Here is a 12,260-nt window from a genome sequence, read left to right as displayed (position 1 = left end):
GAATTCTATACTTAAAACAAGTAAACTAAATCTCTAAGTTGATCAAGAGAAAACACATTTTACATGTCTAAAAAAAAACAGATCTTAATTTGCTTCTCATGTCAATCAATGTTGTTTTAAGGGTGTTAAGACTTTTTTTTTACTAGAGAAGAAAAACTGGATTTACCATGTTGATTAAATATTATTAGATGTTTTATATGAATACATCTGACCTTCACTGATTCACAGCTCACGAGAACAGTTTATTACACAGAAGGCATCTTTATTGACGTATGAATTATAAAAAATATTATGGCACATGATTTAATCAGCATTTAGCAAGGTATCAGATATTGTCACTCATAACTAAAACTATGTGTCTTTCAGTTAAATGTCCCTGTGGAAAGCCAACGTGCATGAAATGGATTCAATGTTTGATCTTTCAAAACTAAAAATTCCTTGTGAAACTCAACATATTGAGAAGGATGTAAACTTTCACAAAACTGCTACAAGTTTGGACGAACTTCAGCATTGTTTTTAGCTACATGAGAGAAGCGAATTATTTTCACTTGGCCTGCACTCATACTAATGTCCCGCCACAGATATTCAGGTGAAAGCAGTTTGCTGGGTTTGTTATAAAAGAAATACTTGTTCAAGTGAGATTCCTCGTGCCATATCGCCTCAATGGAGTTTGCAGCATCAATGTTCATCTGCTCCCGGCAGGTTTTGGTGAGTTTATACACATCTTTCAATGAGCCACCAAATGCAGCGGCAGTATAATAATAATCACCTTCCCCAGCTGGAATATATGCTTGAGACTTTCGTCTGTGCTCATATGTAAATATGAACCTCGGAACATTAAAGAACCAAGGATGTATCACACCTACCAGACGACCCAAAGTCTCCACACCCCAACGGCCATAGAACTTTGTATCTACATCAAGGCAGAAAATATAGTCTGCCTCATTGGCCAGTTCATTCTCTATTAGTTTTTCTAGTATTTCCATCCTGCCCATACTAATGTCCTGCCATCTGTTCAAACTTGGAACCTTCTTTACTGTCAGATAACGTTCTTGACCTAATTTCACATTAGGAACTTCCTCTGGTTGATCTGTAAACAGGTAGTAATGGACTCGAAATCCAACAAAGTAATGCTCCTCTGCTGACTCCAGAAAATCTTTGAGAAAACGTGTATATCTGGAAAAAAGTGAGAGGAACAGATAATAAAATGTATACATTTTATGTGTACGTTACTGACAGAAAGAAATACTTTTATTAAGCAAGGACAGTAAAAAGTAAGAGCAAAAACAAACCATTGTTACAAAAGATATCTACACTCTTAAAAATAAAGGTGCTTCTATAGGTTCTTCACAGCAATGCCATAGAAGAACCACCATGTTCGGTTCCACAAAGAACCATTCAGTCAAATGTTCTTTAAAGAACCATGTCTTTCTCGCAACAAAGAACCTTTTGTGAAATAATAATAATTCCTTACATTTATATAGCGCTTTTCTAAGCACTCATTGCACTTTACATTATTGGGGGTATCTCTTTAACCACCCCAAATAGAAACGTTCTTCAGATGTTAAAGGTTCTTTATGGAATTATCGTGAAGCACCTTTATTTCTCAGAGTACATTTGAAAACAATGTTAAACAAAATATAAACAAAAGACACTTTTATTAGTAAAGTAGCTTGCATGTACAGTAATAAAGCATTTTGCCTTTCCTTTGTAATTTTGTTGCTAGCTAAATTTACAAAATCTAAGGACATCACAAAATCTTCCAAGAACTCTGTATTAACATAAAAGGTAACAAAATAAATAGAATATAATAAAATAAAAAGGGGAGAAATTGTAAAGAGAAAAATATGTAATTTGAGAGTCTGAGAAGTATGTAAATTTTTTACTTTCCCAAAGCGAAGAGAGTGGTCGCTATGGTGATGTTTTGTTGTTTGCATAATGAGTCAATCAGTGTGGCGTCAAAGGTTCCCTCCCAAACAATCGGGGCCAACCATGGAGATACAGAAGCAACATCTGTGCGACTGTATTAAGCACACACACACACACACACACACACACACATAATCATTCATTGATTATAATTAAACATTGGGTTTTTTTATGCAAGCATGTGTACACTGTACACAGTTTCCATAACCAGCATTTATTTTAAACAATTTGCGAACATTGAATAAGTTGCATTCTTCAATTATCTTGTCATGGTATTAAACAGTGTCTTAAAAGTTTTAAAAGCGCCATATAGTGTACTTATGTTCATGTTCAAGAACTTACTTGTATGTTGAAGACAGAAACCACATGTGTGTAAACATTATATGAGTACTTACCCCAGGTGACCTGTTAGATGATTTCTGCAAACCAAAACACAATTATGACTGGACTATGCAACTCATGTTTAGCTGTAATAAAACTACAACAGCAGGGTTTTCCATAGTCAAGTAACAGTCCTCATCTGTATGTCAGAGTATACATGACATTATGCTTAATTACATGTAACATATCACTGTATTTCAGAGCATATGCACAATGTGTATAAATGCTGGGTGAGGCTGAGCTACAATTGTGCCATCCGTCTGTCCAACCAATAATTGTGGTACGCATTAATTGCACTGGTATGATTTCAGTCAGACTAAAGACTTTATATTGTGACATTTTAATAAATTGTAGCCTCAATTTCTTAGCTGACAGGAGTGGTACCTGGTGTCAGTGTTGCCAAGTCTGTGGTTTTTCTACCACTATTTACTACTGCAGACTACAACTGTTTCTGCATGTTGTTTTTTAGTCTGTGGGTTAAAGCAATCTCCCCAGAATGCTATTTCATTGGAAGGGGTCTACAACAGAGGGAAAAAAACCATGGATAAAACATAGTTGGTCTAGTTTTGATTAACAGAACTAATGTCCTTGCCCGGTGTGGTACCGAGCTTTTACAAGACATTGCATAGGTTTCTCTGCTATGGGAACGCTTTCCTTTCAAACCTTTCCTTAAGTTATATTGGCTCACGCCAGTCCAACTGACTGGCCACTTGTCTCAAAGTATGCAAATCGCATGCGTATTCTAACAAGCTCGAGAGACAGTATAAAATGCGTCCCATACTTTGCAACAATTGGCCACTCAATTGAACACTGTGAGCCAATAGGACTTCAGTAAAGGTTGGAAGGGAGGGAGTTCCCATAGCAGAGAATCCTCCGCAATGTCTCGTTCCTGCTCTCAGGGAACCAAGGTTATGACATTAATCAAAGCTGTTTTCTGCTGCTTTAACCCATCTGCTTCAAGCTACGACATGCAAGGTGTTCAGAGTTGCTCTTCTGCATACAATGGGGGAAAATATTTAGTAACACTTTCTATAAAGTCTGTATTCATAATGTATCAATTCATGAATAATCATAAGTATTATGTATTATAATTGTTAAGTATTTGTATCTTTTTTATATGTCATTATTTAGAACACAATGAACTCCTATTAAAGGTACAGGTTGTAGGACCTGACACTAGAGGGCGCACTACCAAAACAATAAAAATCGCATGGTTTAATGATGCTAAGAAGGAGGGTGGAATGATGGGATTTGTTGTCTTCTACCTAATCACTGACGGCCATCAATCAGACGGAATGATAAATCATGGATTTAACGCGAGTTCAACTATTTGTGCGAGTAGATTACATACAAAGTCAATGCAAAGACGTGATCAGACTATGAATCAGACGCGTCCTCACGCAGGTCTAGAGACGCGATGCACCGCATTTGGCATGTATGCCCCATAATACTAATCTTGTTGATTGTTTTTGACATTTTCTGCAAAGATACGAATCAAAACAACTCCCCTGTTGAGTAAAACAAGCGAGATCGGAATCTCTTTCTAGTTGAAGTTTGACGCGAAGTTACTTCCGCAATTTGTCCACCACACTGTTGTCATGTGGTTTCTACGTCAGTAAAGGCGGTAACAAAAGGAAACTAACATTATCGACAGGCGACTGCAATGCCCCGTGTCACTGTTTAGAATGGACATTTTCTCATGATTTACAAGTAGTTGAAAACATTAGAGATATTGTTAGTAATCAGCTGGACAAAATATATAACATTAGCCTAGTGGTTTTTGGATATTTAATTGCAAATATCTTACAAATTGTACCTTAAAATCTACTTCATTTACAGTATAAAATGGAATGTATCATATCATGACATTGTTTAAGATCTGCACAGTATCTTACTACTGCTTGTGAGTAGTTAGTTGTTGCGTATTATTTGAGTGTTTCCTGTGTAGCTAATGTTAATTAATTGATGTGAGCTTAATACTCCAACCTAAAAAAGTGCAATGTTTTATATGGTGTCATTTTATTTTGATGGTCCCCTAAACCAATCAACTATCAGCAACTTTACAACTACATGCCAACTAACTCTCATTAAAGTATTAGTATGCTCAAGAATGGTAGAATCTAGTATGGTAGAATACGTATGTCAGTTTATCTGTTGGATGACCATCATATTAAAGTGTTAGCATATATTTACAGTAGCTGACATACTAATACTCTGATGACCGCTAGTCCACATGTAGTTGCAGAGTTACTTATCAACAGCTGGTTAAAGGGTACCATCAAAATAATCAAACTGATATTACAATAAAAATAGTTCAAATAATATAATACACATTCATTTGATCTGATCTTATGTCTGAGTTAAATATATATATATATATATATATATATATATATATATATATATATATTATTATTATTATTATTACTACTTATAAGTGGTCTTTGATCGCTTAATGGCAAGATACAAGACTCATAATACAATACAACTATGAGAAATATTAATTGTAAAAGTGGATGCAACATGTTCATTGTGTAATAAATCATCAAATTCTTAAAGTCTATAACCATAAATAAGTATATATAATTATATATTAAAACTGTTCTTATGAATATTCACGAGATTATATGACATATTATAAAGTTTTAATAATGCATTATGCATTCATTATAATGCCTTAAGAATACCCTTATAATGTTTTATAAATAGGGGCTTCATAGAAAGTGTCAGCAAATATTTATTTGACTCCCTGCTGATTTTGTAAGTTTGCCCACTTACAAAAAAATTGGTAATGGTTGGTAATTTTTAAAAGTTTATTTTAACATTTAGAGACAGAATACTAACCAAAAAATATATATAAAAAACTTCTGTGCTTGACTGTAGGGATGGTTCTTGGGGCCATAGTCAGCATTACACTCACTCCAAACACGGCGAGTCGAGTTAATGCCAAGGAGCATAAATTTTGGTCACCTGACCACAGCACTTTCTCCCAAGCCTTCTCTGAATCATTTAGATGTTCACTGGCAAACTGTAAACAGGCCAGTACATGTACCTTCTTGAGCAGGGGGACCTTCCAGGCACTGCAGGATTTCAGTCCATTCCAGCATAGTGTGTTACCAATGGTTTGTTTGGTGACTGTGGTCCCAACTGCCTTAAGTTTATTAATCCTCAAATACATGAATGTTTCACCAAGCGTCATTATATATTCGGGTCTTTAGCGCCCTGGACCTAAACATTCTGATATTCCTATATACATGAACCTCTATCTGCTGCAATAGCAGAAAATTATCTTGAGGTATGGTATGCATTTAAGGGTTAACAAGCTCCTCACCGTGTATTTCAGGGCTTAATGAGCTGGAATAACCTCTTAATAGGACAGGAATAATCTGTGTTCTACATGGACACATAATCTATCTGTGGTAGCCGGAATTCTTGCAGGTTGGTAGGGGATTAAATACTTATTTCACTCACTGAAATGCTAATAAATTTCTAAACTTCATAATGTTTTTTTTTTTCTATTTACAAAATCAGCAGGGGAGATAAGAAAGTTTGTCAGTTATAAATTGTTTAAATCAGATTGAAACTAAATGTTTCATTTGATGAATGAATATATGCATGAATAAAGACTACTCACCCATACCAAATGGAGTTGAATCCCCAGTAAATGAGCCTGTGAGGGAAGACATAATAATCCTAAGAAGAGATCTTTTGGAAATGTGTGTCAACTCTCACACTTTTTTCACTGTTTAAGTTAAAAGTAGGTTTTAAGTAATTTTAGGTATTTTTCCTTGTTAACAAATGGTCTGAGGAAGGCAGTGAAAATGCAGTTTGTCAACCTCATGCAGGAAAGTTGGTCATCCTATCTTTTTGAATGGTAAAAAAAAGGAACTATGTAACTGTTTCAATAACATATTTCACATTCCATGAATATCAACTCTCAGAAACAAATGTGTAAAATTAGTACCTTTAGGCCAGGGTTCAAGAGCTCGTTATACAACCCTCTTTTCCTACATAATAGTACCATAAGAGTACAGTATGTTACACCTCTTGCGTTCACGTCACTGCTGACCTACAGTATGATGCTGCTGACGTGTTTTCTGGCATGCCCAAAAACAAAGATAACATGTCAGCAACGTCGTACATCAGCAGCGTCACTGCAGTGTTGTGAACGCGCTCACAACAGACCCGGAAGAGAAGACAATGCTGAATAAATTCTAAATTTTTTTAATTTTTTGACCAAAATGTATTTTCGATGCTTCAACAAATTCTAACTGACCCTCTGATGTCACATGGACTACTTTGATGATGTTTTTCTTAACTTTCTGGACATGGACAGTATACCGTACATACATTTTCAATGGAGGGACAGAAAGCTCTCGAACTAAATCTAAAATATCTTAAACTGTGTTACACAGATGAACAGAGGTCTTACGGGTTTGGAACGACATGAGGGTGAGTCATTAATGACATAATTTTCATTTTGGGGTGAACTAACCCTTTAAATAAATAACATATGCATAAAAAATAAGTAAAGATAGTAATGTATTCCATGTTTTATTGCACAGTGGGGAGAACATTTAACTGTTTATCAGGTAGATGGCCTGAAACAGAAGGGAAAAAAATCCTTTTCCTGTGTCTGGCTGTTTTAGTTCTGATTGCTCTGTAGCGCCAACCACACGGCAACAGTTAAAAGAGGAATTGGCATGGGTGTGAGGGGTACAGAATGACTTTGCCAGCACTTTTACTAACTCTGGATGAGTGCAGTTCTTAGAAAATGGTTAGGGTTGTACCAGTGATTCGCTCAACAGTCATTGGTGCAACCCTACCAACTATCCATAAGGCTGTATCATTTTATTTATGTGCTTCCACATCATTGCATTCTGTTTTTATTCACAATTTATACTGTCCCAACTTTTTTGGAATCAGTTTTATATATATATATATATATATTCTTATCAGACATCAGTTTCTTGTCAGATTCAAATTGGTTGTCACTTGCAGACTGCATAACCTTTTCAGGACTAACAAAAATACAGGGGAAATCAGCAAGCCATGCTGTCGTGGCAATTTTTTACTTCAATAAAGGTATGAGACAAAGTCTTTTGAATATTTATTTTCTTTCAAGAAAAGTTGTCTGCAGTGTGTGACCAAGAGGAAATACCACAACTCAACATTTATACCTTGATCAAATGCAGATGCTCTGATCTCATCCAAATCACAATACATAGTCAACATATATGTCGATTTAAGTTATCCAAATATGTCCCCTATTGTAGATGCGTTTCCATGTTTTCCATGTAAATATTTTCTAAGAAGCGAAGTATAAAGTAGCATTTATCGTGTCACACTTGCCTTGCACATACACACTTTAAATAGATTTCCTGTTGTCTCTCAGCTCACCGAAAACTCTGAAGCAAACGGAAGCACTCAGAGACAAGTAATACTAATAATAATTTTCATATTTCAGAGTGAAATAAAATTTCCTTCACACATGCACGATGCATTTTGTCATGGAAATACAATGATCATCACCTAACTTGTACCGGATTCAAAAGATTCAACATGTTATCTGAAAAAGCATCTTGAGGTAAGTTTAGTGCCAACACTCATGCAAATGGCATGGTCTCATGTGAGAACATTTTCTCACACAGTGACAGTGATGTCTACAAGTTTTTTTTTTTTTACACCTATAACTAACAGTATAGTTAGGCAAAATCATAAAAGCAAGAAGAGTGCTGTTTCCCAAAAATCAGCATGAATGCAAATGTGACACTTATTTTGTACAATTCAAAAACAAAAAGTTAATATTAGATTTTTTACATTGTTCGATATTTACCTGAAATATCTTTCAATAATTTAACCATATGTTTACAATCAATGTCGCTTAATGGTCCCATTAACATGCATAAAAATAATTTATTTTTTACATTTTTAATAATATTTGAGGACAAATTGAGAGTGGCAAGCACTTATTAAATTTGCTTTAAATTTGTTTTCATTTGTACATTAAATGTTTTAAAAAGGACTGTCTGAATATCTTTTTTTCAACAAATGCTGTGGAAAACTGATGAAAATAAAATGCAGAGGAAAACCAAGTTCTACAGTATGTTTGGTGGATGTAAATTTTTAGAGGTCGTTAATACAAAAACAAGACATAAAAAGTTAATATTTCCCTTTGTGTTACATATTTTAAGTATTCTATAGTACATAGATCAGGCATGTCCAAACTTGGTCCTGGAGGGCCACTGTCCTGCAGAGTTTAACTTCATTTCTAACCAAACACAGCTGCCTGCAATTTTCAAGTAATTCTGAATACTATGGTTTGATTTATCAACTGTGACTACGTTTACATGGACATCAGTGATCTAATTGCTGTGCCGAATGTGCCGATGCCCCATCCATAATTTTACATGTATACATATAGTTTGTCTTTGTGATGATGCCATGTACAGATCTGGGTGTTTCATTATTAATTTCATATCTTAATTCGATTTCTGTTTATTTTTGCCAGATTAAGGTAATTAAAAATCTCTGTTTACTTGGTATATTCTTATTCATAGTATTGTCTTAATCTTGTTAAAATCGGATTATTGTTGTCCATGTAAACGTACTCTGTGTACGTAAACATAGATTAAGGATGAAGCTAAACTCTGCAGGACAGGCCTACCAGGACTGGAAGTGCCCAACCCTCTTTTAAAACATTTATTTTGTAATCTGAAGTGAAACATATTTTAAAAGCAACCTTCCCAACACTGCATGCCTACACACACTGATGCACAGCCATGTGATTGACTGATTATATTTGCAGTTACCTAATAAAGTGACCAGGGAGCATATACAGTACAGACCAAAAGTTTGGACACACCTTCTCATTCAAAGAGTTTTCTTTATTTTCATGACTATGAAAATCGTAGAGTCAGACTGAAGGCATCAAGGTCTTTTTGACCAAGAAGGAGAGTGATGGGGTGCTGCACCAGATGACCTGGCCTCCACAGTCACCGGACCTGAACCCAATCCAGATGGTTTAGGGATGAGCTGGACCGCAGACAGAAGGCAAAAGGGCCAACAAGTGCTAAGCATCTCTCGGGGAACTCCTTCAAGACTGTTGGAAGACCATTTCAGGTGACTACCTCTTGAAGCTCATCAAGAGAATGCCAAGAGTGAGCAAAGCAGTAATCAAAGCAAAAGGTGGCTACTTTGAAGAACCTACAATATGACATATTTTCAGTTGTTTCACACTTTTTTGTTATGTATATAATTGTATATGTATATAATAATAAAATTTTCATAGTCATGACAATAAAGAAAACTCTTTGAATGAGTAGGTGTGTCCAAACTTTTGGTCTGTACTGCATATGAAAATTACAAGACATAAACAGATTCACCACTAATACTGTAATTAATTTAATATTCAAATGCAAAAAGGGAGTAAATCGGCTACATATTTTAAATATAATTTATACATACCCACTCAGAGACAAGCCAACAAACATCCCAAGAAGGAAGAAATGAACACTCTGACGGAGTCGCATTATTGTCGTATTAACTCTGTATTCACTCGATGGAATGAACTAGAAAAATGAGAGCAAAAATATAAGGCATGAAACAGTGTGCTGACATGCTGCAGGAGAGATTTGCAAGTCAAACACAGCCTGGGTGGGACTTTACATTAAGACAAAACCAACAACTAAAACCATAACTACACAACAGCTTAAGACTGATCTGCATCCTTCAGTACACCAGTGTAGCTAACCTGCTCTTTTTTGAGAATGGAGCAGGTGCTGACTTATCACACAATGCATAAAGAACTGGTTATTCGACTTTGAAAAACCTTTTATTTGAAGGACCCACCCTCATTTTCAAAAACAAGTAAACGTCACAGAAAACCTAATGCTTTCTAAAAAAAAAAAAAAAAAATACTGTAGATCTCAGTAAACTGAGAAGATCAACAAAAGAGTATTTAATGAACCCAAATGACTAACTAGGTGTAAAAGAGTGCTGATAAAGACTTTTCAGTTTGCAATAATTTTTGATCATTTTTTATTTCCTACTGCCACGCATGACGAGAAGAGTTGTATATCTGCTGCTGCTGCTAAAAAAAAAGAACTTCCAGAAAAAGAACATTCAATATTAATATAGTTAAAGAGGATTTTTTGAATGTGGTTACAGTTGAGCCGTTTTTGTTGGTGGTGATTTAATAATACTTTGAATAAAAGAAGCATTTCGTGGTGTTACAAGGAACAATGTAAAGTTTACAGTCCAATGTTTTAATGCAAAAACAGTAACACGCATTTGTGACAATGAAATGGCCTGTAGGCTATGTCCCTGTATAATCACAGCACAACGTTAAAATAATCAATTTTAGTCCTATCGCTTTGATCCACCGAAAGTCAACGCTGACATGCATTTTTTCTACAACAAAGTGTGAGGAACTTACGTGACATTTTTATATTTTCGTGTTTGTATAATGGCAGCCACCAGCCTGCAACTTTCTGTACCTGAACCGATCTCTCTGACCGCGACGATGACGTGTGCGGCATCAGGCAAATGAGAACAACGCCGTGATTTAAATATAAGGCTGATTTTTATAACTAAACATTTTTACAGCCGTAGTAAGTGCGCGCTCTTTTTGGACTGTGCAGTTCTGAAACTTAAAGTATATAATAGGCCAATGACCGTTAAAATAAGCCAAAATAAGAAAATATTGTTACCGAATTTATGACTCCTTTGACAGTGTCTTTGTGTGGCATTAGCTGTTATAAATCAGATGTTTATAAATAAATTAGCTGCATTAGCTGTTTATAAATTTGATGTTTCATAAAGCATTTAGCCAAAGATGAAGAGAAATGAAATCCATATAATCTTGTTAATCATTGTAGCCACTTCCGCAAAAACTACTCAAAAGTAGTATGACATTTTTTTTTTGAAGAAAAAACTATCTTTAATAACCCCTCAAAAAAAAAGGACAGAAACACTATACATGCATTCAGAATTTGACTTGCCCATCATCCTCAAAAAATAAAAGGTTAACTTTATACACAAAATGTGGTTTTAGAACTCATATATATTTTTTATATATATATGTCGTTAGAGATGTACTGTACAGATTATTTTTCAATACTTTTTTAGGTTTAAGGAATATAATCTCTCTCTCTCTCTACACACACACACACACATATATATATATATATATATATATATATATATATATATATATATATATATATATATATTTATATATATATATATATATATATATTAGGGGTGTAACGGTTCACAAAATTCATGGTTCCGTATGATACGATTCACTGGTGTCACGGTTCCGTACGGTACGGTTCGGTACGTTTTAGATACAGCAAAAAGAAAAAAATGTCAGATAAATTTCCTCGATTTTTAAAAAATGTTTTATTTATTAAAACTAACAAAGTATGTTTTTTTTTTTGTTTTGTTTTTTTACATTGAACAATGATGGAGCTATTCTTTACCCATCTTCTATGGTGTTTTCTTAGCAGCATACTGTATAAAACAAAAAAGGCTCCTTATATAAAAAAAAAATGAAAATGTTATATTGTCGTCGTAGTTATGATCAAATACAAAGATGTAACTTTTTATATGGAACTCTATAACTCTTTATATTGAGTGTGTTTTTACTCAATTGGTTCTCTATAGGGCTTTATGTTTTTTGGAACAAAGCAGGAATTACGGTCTGGCTGATATGGGCTCGTGAAGGAATATTGTAATGTGGCTCAATTACATTAAGCATGTTCTTAAAACCTGCGTTTTCCACTAAGAGTAAGAAGCTCGCTCATTCAGTAGCCTACGCACTGAAGGCTCGTTGCAAAATGGCTAAAGGGTCTTACACACAGGACGCGGTATGTGTGGCGCTGGAGTCTGGACCATGGGCTCAGCGTTGCCCTTCAGATACAACGCGATTTGCGCTGCACTCTGCC

At 35.0% G+C, this 12,260-nt stretch overlaps 1 protein-coding gene across 1 annotated transcript; it reads right to left on the bottom strand.

Moving 5' to 3' along the window:
* Window positions 1-241: 241 nt before the first annotated feature.
* LOC113091387 (globoside alpha-1,3-N-acetylgalactosaminyltransferase 1-like) lies at window positions 242-10,999 on the bottom strand. The gene is made up of 6 exons (XM_026256897.1): window positions 10,748-10,999; window positions 9,778-9,881; window positions 5,945-5,980; window positions 2,325-2,348; window positions 1,887-2,021; window positions 242-1,176 (listed from the first exon to the last, which is right to left on the bottom strand). Exons 2-6 carry the CDS (start codon window positions 9,840-9,842, stop codon window positions 486-488), a joined length of 951 nt encoding a protein of 316 aa, XP_026112682.1. The 5' UTR covers window positions 9,843-9,881; window positions 10,748-10,999; the 3' UTR covers window positions 242-485.
* Between the last annotated feature and the right edge of the window lie 1,261 nt (window positions 11,000-12,260).

This window comes from Carassius auratus, unplaced genomic scaffold (assembly GCF_003368295.1).
Source record: "Carassius auratus strain Wakin unplaced genomic scaffold, ASM336829v1 scaf_tig00214183_4049273_7079891, whole genome shotgun sequence".
Lineage (NCBI taxonomy): Eukaryota > Metazoa > Chordata > Actinopteri > Cypriniformes > Cyprinidae > Carassius > Carassius auratus.
This window is presented reverse-complemented; position numbering and strand designations above follow the sequence as displayed.

What these genes read in the sequence shown, in the direction of transcription:
- LOC113091387 (XM_026256897.1), bottom strand. Translation starts at nt 9,842, where the DNA reads ATGCGACTCCGTCAGAGTGTTCATTTCTTCCTTCTTGGGATGTTTGTT. An exon ending in CATCTAACAGGTCACCTGGG is followed by an intron (nt 2,022 to 2,324) that starts GTAAGTACTCAT and finishes TGCTTAATACAG; the next exon opens with TCGCACAGATGTTGCTTCTG. An exon ending in ACTCTCTTCGCTTTGGGAAA is followed by an intron (nt 1,177 to 1,886) that starts GTAAAAAATTTA and finishes ACTTTTTTCCAG; the next exon opens with ATATACACGTTTTCTCAAAG.